At 34.1% G+C, this 9,976-nt stretch overlaps 1 protein-coding gene across 1 annotated transcript; it reads right to left on the bottom strand.

The window, feature by feature from the left end:
• Window positions 1–2,864: 2,864 nt before the first annotated feature.
• LOC115981469 (non-specific phospholipase C2) lies at window positions 2,865–7,988 on the bottom strand. The gene is made up of 4 exons (XM_031103637.1): window positions 7,369–7,988; window positions 5,668–6,275; window positions 3,972–4,151; window positions 2,865–3,358 (listed from the first exon to the last, which is right to left on the bottom strand). The coding sequence occupies exons 1-4, from the start codon at window positions 7,845–7,847 to the stop codon at window positions 3,048–3,050; spliced, it is 1,578 nt and encodes a 525-aa protein (XP_030959497.1). The 5' UTR covers window positions 7,848–7,988; the 3' UTR covers window positions 2,865–3,047.
• Between the last annotated feature and the right edge of the window lie 1,988 nt (window positions 7,989–9,976).

Below are 9,976 nucleotides of genomic sequence, written 5' to 3'. Positions count from 1 at the left end.
CACACACCTAGCAATTAGAGTTGATTGAAATAAGTATACCCATCCAAAAAAAATCCAATGATAATTTATTAATCAAATCAAATAGGAATGTTGAATCTTGGGATATATATATATATATATACATATATATCTTATAATATGTATACCAAGTCAACCATATAACAATCTATTGAGTGAATGTTTTATGATTTAATTTTAGTTGAAACTATAATGTTAGTCCCTCAAATTTACCATGTGAGCAGAATTGGTCCCTCAAGTTTTAACTAAGCACAATTAGTCTCTCAAGTTTTCAAATTGACCAATATAAGTCATTTTGTTAACTCATTTGAAAACATGAGGGACCAATTGCGCTCACTTGAAACTTGAGGGACCATTTGCACTTGCAAAGTATCGGGGACATTTTTGCGACAAGGGCCGAAAATGCGAAAACGGCCCAAATCTCCCCTTGGGTTCTTTAGAAATGTTTATTTAGGGAGAATCAAGCCTAAAATTCACAATGTATATAAAACAAAGGCTAATGGTGCTTTGACAAGAGAGAATCAAAATGCTAATAACAAAAGTGCAGAAAATTCATAAAAACATAATAGATCTGAAACTTTGACCCACAGTCATTGAGAAGAGTAAATTGAGAGAGGTTGTGAGAAAGAAAGGGAAGGTTCCCCTGTACCCATATTTCCACCCTTAAGGTTTAGAATTGTAAGAATGTTTCCTGGCTCAATGGGTTTTAACTTTCAAGTTTCAATTCTATGGGAAAAACGTGGTTCAACAGGTCTGAAACTTTGACCCACAGTCACCGAGAAGAGAAAATTGAGAGAGGTTGTAAGGAAGAGAGGGAAGGTTCCCCTGTAACCATATTTCCACCCCTAAGGCTCAAAATTGTGAGAATGTTGACTGGCTAAATGGGTTTTTGCTCTAAAGTTTCTGGTATGTGAGTAGAACGTGGTTCAACAAGTCTGAAACTTCGACCCACAATCACCGAGAAAAGAAAATTGAGAGAGGTTGTGAGGAAGAGAAGGAAGGTTCCCATGTACCCATATTTCCACCCCTAAGGTTCAAAATTGTGAGAATGTTGATTGGTTGAATGGGCTTTTACTTTGAACTTTCTAGTATGTGGGTAGAATGTGGTTAGTCCCTTTTTTGAGCTGAAGAGAGAGTTTTATATAGAATTTGGGGTGTTGCTAATGACTGGTTTTTGAGTAGTGGAAGAGGCTTTTATCCCTCATGATACTAATTTGGTGTTTTAGCTTGGATTGCTTTTGTTTAGGGAAGAGTTTAGCATACTTTTAGCATGATTTTGGAAATAAAATGGCTTACTTCATTAGCTATTGTTTCCTTGTCATTGTAGGCTTTTGATAACTGCATTTGGTGGCTACAATAGACTAGCTAATTAGTTTAGAGTCAGTTGTGTATTGGTGTGGAAAATGGAGCTGGGTTGAAAATTAGGGGCACAGTCACCCAAAGCATAAAAGCTCTTTTGAGGTGGAAATTTTGAGTACAAGACCTCCTCCATGAGCCTAAGGTACTACCAGTGTCCCTTGCCCACTTGGTAGCACGCATGGGTTAGGTTCATGCAAAAAGTCCGAAAGGAACCAACTCATACCCTCCAAACCACACTTCCTCAATTTTCCCCATATATTGCATGGCCTTGAGCTATGCTTAAAAGAATAAAAAATAATATAATACATGAATTGGGCCCATAATGAGGTTGGGCTCGATTGAGTTGGGCTTATAAAGAATGTGTCACGAAAATGGGTATCAACACAAAGTAAACTTGAGGGATCAACACTGTAATTTAGCCTTAATTTTATATTCTTTTGCCAGAATTGGTTTATAAATTCCCATATGATATTCACTCATTGGATTCTTGATAGCTCACTTAGCTCTAAATAGTTTATAGTAGGTCTTGGTCAAGCCATTACAGCTCATCTTGAGTGATTCACGTGTGGTTTGGATGGTGAATATTCCAACCACCCTACCTCTCCCTTCTTCTCTTTTTTCATCTCCCCCATCCAAACATACCCTAACTATGGTCATCACCTCCAACCAACTAAAAAGCATTGAACTTCTCTATCTCTAGCGGAACAATCTATTCATCTAAAATAGCACCAATATATTCTTTACGTGCTGGCTAAAGGATTGGTAGTGCTGGATCAAATACTTGGCTGGCAATAGTCATGTGAAGATCCATCAAAAGTGGACCTTTATGAGATGCAAGATCCTCTATGTTAAAAGTAGAGATGATTTCATAGTTAGATGAAATTGTCAAAATGACATACACATTCCATAATTTCGATTTGACTAGTTTCAAGTTTCAACACTTTGTTCCTCAAAAAATATTTCAACACTATGAATGGTTTCACACACACATACAGTACTATATAGGCTGGTATTTTCCTACAAGCTCAAAAAGGAAACCAAAGGGTCTATTTTGAACCATGACATTTCAATTTTTTAAATTCTTTATGTGACTACTTTTATTGATTGTAACTTGCTGGAACTTTGTTTGCTTTGGTCAAGAATATGACGTTTAAATCGTTCTGCTCACTGACATTTGGAGACTAATGACAATAGATTTATTGGTCAAATTATTGGATGCACATTGAGCTATAAAAAGACTGGATGCCCTTTCAAACTCTTCTGGGCTTGTGTTCTCTAACATGTAAGTAATAGGATCTAGATAAAAATGCAAATTGGGCTTAAGGACCAGTACCTATAGCTATAACTCATTATTGCCCCTTGCCCAAATGTGTTGGCTCAAGTAGACAATTACTAATTCACCTCATAAAAAAATTAGAAGTGCTAATCTTTGTAAGGTCTATGCACACAATCAATCGTTTAACAACTTAGCACCACTGAACCATGCCTTGTAAAGAATAAATAGTTTTATTCAGTAATCTATCTTTTACCTTATCATTTTTTTCACCTTTCTTTCAATTTGAATAGATACAAAGAACTAGTAGTAGTTTTGTACATATGTACCTAGTGATACACTACCAGTTTTCTCAACAAATATTTCTATCACTTTTTTTCATTTAGCATCATCCTCTTTATGGATTTTTGCTTGGAGATTTTGATGGCCTTGTAGTGAGAGACGGCCTCATTTGGACAATTTGTTCTCCATCAACTCCCATTTTCTTGGCGTAAAGCCCAGCCTCAAAGAAGCGTTTTACAGCATCATCTACATACTCCTTCCCTTGCCTAACATTCATTCCCTTCCCTATTTTGTCTGGGAAACTTGTGAAGACATTTTCTCCTTTTAGGACAGCCGCTAGCTGCAATAGCTCTTGCTGGAATTCAGTCACCTTGGCCTCTTCATTAGCCTCAGTACTCCTAATCTTCACTGGAGTAGGAAGTTTAACTATTGAAATAGCAGGAGAAAATATTGTGATTAATTCAAAGAGACCACGATAGGTCAAGAAATTTACAACAATAAGTCTAAGGAAACAATAATTTTCACGACTATCGACATGACCTATCGTAATTGGTACATAATAAAAGTACTAACAGCGCTAGATTGTCAGGTAAATGTGATGTTACTCTAATTAAAATTTTACAATATGTTATGTCAGCAATTTTTAAAAAACAAAATGTGAAAAATATCGCGTCACTACTCACTAGCATTTACAATTGTGGGTTTTTTTCACTATGCAGCACAATGTTTCTCTAATTGGTTTATTTAGCATTCACATTAGCTCATACAAAAATTCATGTCTATTTTAACATAAGAACTTGATTTTTTTATATATAATTGCTTTTCAAAAATATTTACTTTATATTATCTATTTTACACTAAATTTCACTAAAATTTTTTTTATCAATTTTTTATTTTTGCCTCAAATCATTTTTATCTATATATAAGTAAAAAAGTATTAAAAATAGATTTATATGTATAATAGTAATTATATATACTATAGCAACCATTTAAATTTACAAAAGTTTACATGTGCTGAGGTGCTCTTAGAATGACTAACCTGGGCAGTCAGTTCTGGGTTCTTTTCTTGTTTGGACAAGTCCTTCAAAGGAGCCAGCCCATTCAACCCTCTTGGTTAGAAAGGGTGAGGACAAGTTGAAAAGCTTCTTCACTGTTGCTGGAATGGATGAGTGTTCATATTCTGATGTTGGAAATGGTGAACCATTGGGCCCATGGACAACTGTATCATTACCACCATCACAAGTTATAAACTATAAACCAAAAATATCAGTATTATAATAATGACTAGGGTTTCCCACCATGCTTTTGGACAAAACAGATAAGAACGAAAAAGTAATGGGTGAGGTTCCCATTATTCCAATGTCTGCCATTTATACTATTCTTAAAAAGCAGTGTGAAAATGGAAGCTTCAATATATGACTTGGGGCCTAGCTGAAAGCAAGACATAATGGTAACCAGAAGATCTTAAAGATAGTGCCAAGAAAGTGAGGTTCATCATGAAATTGATCAATCTAATGCTTCAAACTATAGTACAAATATATAATTATATAATATGTTGAAGTAATACAAATTGGAAAAGATACATGATTTTTGTCAGAGGACCATGGATTATATATATAGTATGTGAATTAAAAATTGTGTTTCACATAAACTATTACAAACAAGAATAAAAAACAAATAATACAAGACAAATAGTATATAACAACTCAAAGTATCAACTTAATTACACCCAAAATATTCAGATTGAAACCCCAAAAGTGATTCTTAAAACCTGTTGCAATCAGAAATTATTACTTGGAGATGCGTAATTAAAAGGGTTGTAAAGTAAAGGACGATATATTGTTAGAGAATTGCATACATTCTTTATTTCATATTGGTGATTGGTGAGAGTTGCATGCGTTCTTTATTTCATATTGGTGATTGGTGAGTGGTCCAATATTTCACTTACCTTAGATAAGACTTATGCTTTGGTATAGATATGATTGTGGATGGTGATGTTGACAACCATTATATATAACAACAAAATAAAGAGACTTTTATCCATGGGGGAAAAGACATTTTATGCCTAAAAATATCTTACTATATTATTTTTTTTATATATATAAATATTACTATTTTTTTTTTGATAAGATAAATATTACTATATTATTTGTTCGTGTACAATTATTAAAGCCTCAAATTTTTTTAAGTATATTCGTACTTTATTAACTCTTAACAAGTACGTAAATAAACTTCTAAAACAAAGAGTGCCAAATCATATACACAAAGAACATTAAGATATTTTTCATCTAGAAGAGGCATGACTTTCCTCCCATTTCCTAGTAAAACACAAAAACCAAATGTGTCTTTTTTTTATTAAAAAAAGAGTGTCAAGTTAATTATTTCTACTAAAATGACTTTTGCACAAAACATGGATGTGATTGTAAAGTTCATAATAGATTAGTCTTATCTTGATTAAGGTACATTTGGATTAACTGTCATTTTATTAATAAAAAGGGTGCATTTAGATTAGTTTTTATTGAAATTTTTAAAGTATAATTATATTTTTTAAAATTAAAAATTGGGTAATGATTATCACACAATGAGTGTGCCACACAAGCTAAAATTGTATTTTGAAAATTCAAGAAAACATGTAACTTAGTGTATGTACGTGTGATAAGTCGTGTGCAACAAGATTTGCCGTTAAAGATTTAGGCATAAACAAAGCAAAAATGGGTAAGACTTTAATTACTTACCAGTGCCCTTTTTAATCCAAGGAGAGATGACAATGGTAGGGACCCTAACCCCCAATCGATCAAACTTGAAATGAAAAGGTTCAGGTCCCACAATCCCATCAGGGTTTGGGACCCCACTCACTGGCGTAGGCACATGATCATAGAACCCACCATGCTCATCATACGTGATCACCAAAAGGGTTTCATTCCACTGTGGGCTAGCCCTCAGTGTCTCATACACCTCCTTCACAAACATTTGACCATTGTACACATCATGTGATGGATGATCATCATTGGCTGGGGACAATTTATTGTCAAAGTAACGCTGTTCCACCACAACATAACCTGGCAGCTTGCCTTTTTTTGCATCATTCTTAAACGACAAGTCGTATTCATGGAAGTTGCCCACGTACTTGAGCTTCCTTAGGTTTTTGTAGAAAAGGGTTGTGGGTAGAGACTGGTAGTATATGCCGAAGGATATTCCGGCATCGGCAAGGTCTTCAAAGGTTGTTCTTTGCGGGAGTCCCTTTGATAGTTCTGCGGCGATGTTGGTTGTTAATCCAGCTGAAGTTCCTGAATGCACGTAAAGCCTGTTCGGTTGCGTCGAGGTGGGTATTGAAGCAAACCACCTAAGATGCATACAAATTGATGTAATAATGAATATAATTGATATCTATGTGGATAATAATAAACAAATGTTTCATGTACTTTGCTGTGATTGGTTTATTAAGGTTACATGGTCAAATTTGTAATATTTCTATTATATTACTTTATACAATAATTAAGGAATAATTTATGAATAAATTAATAGGGCAAGACTTAGGCATAGTATTTAAGTATTGTTCCTTAAATTCTCCTATTAAGATTTTGTCATGTGGTTTTTTTCTCATGGAATAGAAGTATATTTTTTTAGTTAAATAGTCACATGGCAGAATCTTTAGAGAATAACCTAAAAAACAAGAATTTTTAGAGAATAACCTAAAAAACAACCCCTAAGATATTGTATATAAGTTTTGTCCAAATTAATATGTGAGTGTGACCGGTGAAAAGAGATTAGGTTATAATTGAACTTAAGAAGTTATCATATATGTCACATTGACAAAAAAATAAGGAATTATTCTTTTCTCTCTTTTTTTTTAACCAGAATTTTTTTGGATGGAAAGGGACATGGAAGAAATTTTTTTTTTTTTTTTTTCATAAAAATCAATAAATAAATTTCTCTCAAAAGGTTTTTTTTCTTTGGCATATGTCAAAATTAAATTAGTTTCTTGTTGTGAATAAATGCTAAATTCTAGATAAAAGTCCTAAGCAGAAACTTGAAATTTCCTCAAATAGTTATCCAAATCTAGGACTTGTTAAATGACATCTTTAAATTCTAGTTCCTCCCTAAATTCCGCTCCAAATCCTCTATCCAAAGTCCAAACACGAGGTCAGTTAATAAGGTTGAGTGGACTTGTTCCGCTAATTTGAAAGAATTCATTTCACTAGAATTCAATTAATTCAGAAAATTAAATGGATCTAGAAGTCCAAAAGTTCGAAAAATAAAATTGAGGAAGCTAAATGGTTATGCATATATGTGATTAATTATGTGGAGGTGATCATGATCAATAATGAATAAAAAAGTAAGAAGCTTAATTTGAAAATTGAAAGCAAACCATGCATGTGAACATTTAGAATTTCTTTTAATTTTGTCCCATTAAAAAAAAAAAAAAAATCAATTACCTGTCAAACACTGCAAATTCAGAGACGAGAGCTTTGTAGACAGGAACGGTGTCGGGGTCAAAGCCATTCATGACATCTTGAGACATGGTGGTAGTGTTATCCATAGAGAAAGCTTGTTGAACAAAGCCATTCATGGGAGGTGGGTTAGCTGAGGTGTCATTAGACCCAAACACTTGTTCACGTATGGCTTGGAAAGAGTGGCCTGGGTCAGGGTCCACGTATCGGGACTGGTTGTTGAAGTAGAATCGCTTGGAGTTTGGGTCAGTGACAGATAGTGCATTCCATTCGGAGCCAGTGACACCATTGATTTCTGGGTTCAGTTTCTTCATCCAACCCAGCATGTGATCAAAGGACCTGTTCTCCATCACAAGGACAACAATGGTTTTGATGGGTCTTGCATGAATTGGGCTGTGGAGGAGCATGAGTGAGAAAATGCAAAACATTTTGGTAGCCATTGGAGTAGTTCTTTTGGTACCCATTTTTTTTTAGAGAGAGAACAGTACTGTGTGTGTATGTTTGTGTGGAACTTGGCTAAATCCAAGAAAGAGAGATAGAGCCCGTGAGCTTGTCTTGCGGCACTTGTGAGCTCCTTTTAAGGACAACTAGTGGTGACTGGTGACCATCGAAATTCTTTGAAAAATGATAGAATCGTATCAAAGTTCACGACTTCTACCACAAATTGCCACGTACGAGTTATAAGTGATTGGAAAAAAATAATAGGTCCATAGATTTATTATTCATAATTTATCATTAGACAAGTTGTAGCAAATTGTCCTAGTATTATTCGATTCCTTTTAAATAAAAAAAATCATGTGTCTTATTGTTTTACAAAAATTTTATAAACAAGTCTAATTCTAATTTGACAAAGTGTTGAAATTGTGGATTGTAAATGGTGCGAAAAAAGCAAAGGATTCATATAAAATTGGGTTTATCTATAGATTCATTTAGGGATGGCAACGGGTCGGGTTCGGGCCGGGTTTTTGCATACCCGGGCCCGACCCGCGGGCCAAGACCCTAAACCCGGACCCTACCCGAATAATAATCGGGTTTTTTTTTCGGGGCCCAGACCCGCCCCGCCGGGCCCCGCGGGCCCCGTTTAACCTGCTGGGCCCAAATCTGACCCAACTAATTTTTTTTTTTAAGCCCATTTAGTTGTTTTTTGCCAGATTGAAGCCCATTCATTGGGCAGCCAATTTAAGCCCATTCAAGGCATTATTAGGCATCCAATTCAAGCCCATTCAAGGCATTATTAGGCAGCCCATTCAAGCCCATTCATTGGGCAGCCAATAAATCATAACTATAAATCAATAAATCACCAAACATCAATACATCTATAAATCAATAAATCATAACTAAAATCACCACCTAAACATAACAATAAAATAAATCCAATAAGTCCAAGAACTAAGTATCAAAAGTCCAACAAGTTCAAGAAATTCAAAAATAAAAAGTTACAAAACAAATCCTACAAGTGTAAGAAATTACAAAATGTCTTATCCTCCACAAACCAACAAATTAAAAAGGCTAAAAAATTACAAAATGCTAAAAAGGCTTAAAATAATTGCAAAGCAACAAATTAATCCAACAAGTTTAGGAAATTAAAAAGGCCACTAAATTAATACAAAATGTCTAATCATCCATAATTGTGACACAACTTCCATCCTCTTCATTAGGCTCCCCATCATCAAGAATTGTTTGAAGGGTACAATCTCCGGACATAATTGAAGAACCTACAATAACAATGAATTAAAGAATGAAATATCAAATTGTAACTAGCAGATGGAAAAAATTTGAGAAGGGAACCTAAGGCAGTATTTTGCCCTAATACTTTACCAACGTTCACCAAAAAATATTAATCCAAACCCACACAAGTGGGGATGCATATTCAGAGCATTGACATTTCTATGTTAATAACAATATTAATCAAAACAGAAAGAACAAAATAGAACAAAAATTTGATTCGGCTTCCTTACCTTATGCGAAGAAAGAATGGATTTAATTGGAATCCCAAAACCACAAGCAGCCTCAGTCCACACTAACCAACACAAATCTGTACAGAGAAAACAACGGAGACAAGAACCGGTTAGACAACATGTCTACAATTTCAAATCATCAAAACCCCATTTTTAAAAAATCCAAACCCTATTGAACTCCAAGCTGATTAATAAATTAAAAAAAAAAAAACCCAGTTCATATTATTATTTATTTTGAACTCCCATAAACCTAAAATTAAAAATACGAAAACAATGAAGCTGAACTAGATATAAATGTTAGGATAATAACAATATTAATCAAAACAGAAAGAACAAAATAAAACAAAATTTTGATTCAGCTTCCTTACCTTATGTTCAGAAAGAATGGATTTAATTGGAATCCCAAAACCACAAGTAGCCTCAGTCCACACTAACCAACACAAATCTGTACAGAGAAAACAACAGAGACAAGAAACGGTTAGCCAACATAAAACCCATTTTTAAAAAATCCAAACCCTATTCAACTCCAAGCTGATTAAAAAAAATAATAATAAAACCCAGTTCATATTATTATTTATTTTGAACTCCCATAAACTTAAAAGTAAAAATACAAAAACAACGAAGCTCAACAACAT

This window comes from Quercus lobata, chromosome 1 (assembly GCF_001633185.2).
Source record: "Quercus lobata isolate SW786 chromosome 1, ValleyOak3.0 Primary Assembly, whole genome shotgun sequence".
NCBI lineage: Eukaryota > Viridiplantae > Streptophyta > Magnoliopsida > Fagales > Fagaceae > Quercus > Quercus lobata.
This window is presented reverse-complemented; position numbering and strand designations above follow the sequence as displayed.

What these genes read in the sequence shown, in the direction of transcription:
- LOC115981469 (XM_031103637.1), bottom strand. Translation starts at nt 7,847, where the DNA reads ATGGGTACCAAAAGAACTACTCCAATGGCTACCAAAATGTTTTGCATT. An exon ending in GAATTTGCAGTGTTTGACAG is followed by an intron (nt 6,276 to 7,368) that starts GTAATTGATTTT and finishes TATGCATCTTAG; the next exon opens with GTGGTTTGCTTCAATACCCA. An exon ending in ACCCAGAACTGACTGCCCAG is followed by an intron (nt 3,359 to 3,971) that starts GTTAGTCATTCT and finishes CTATTTCAATAG; the next exon opens with TTAAACTTCCTACTCCAGTG.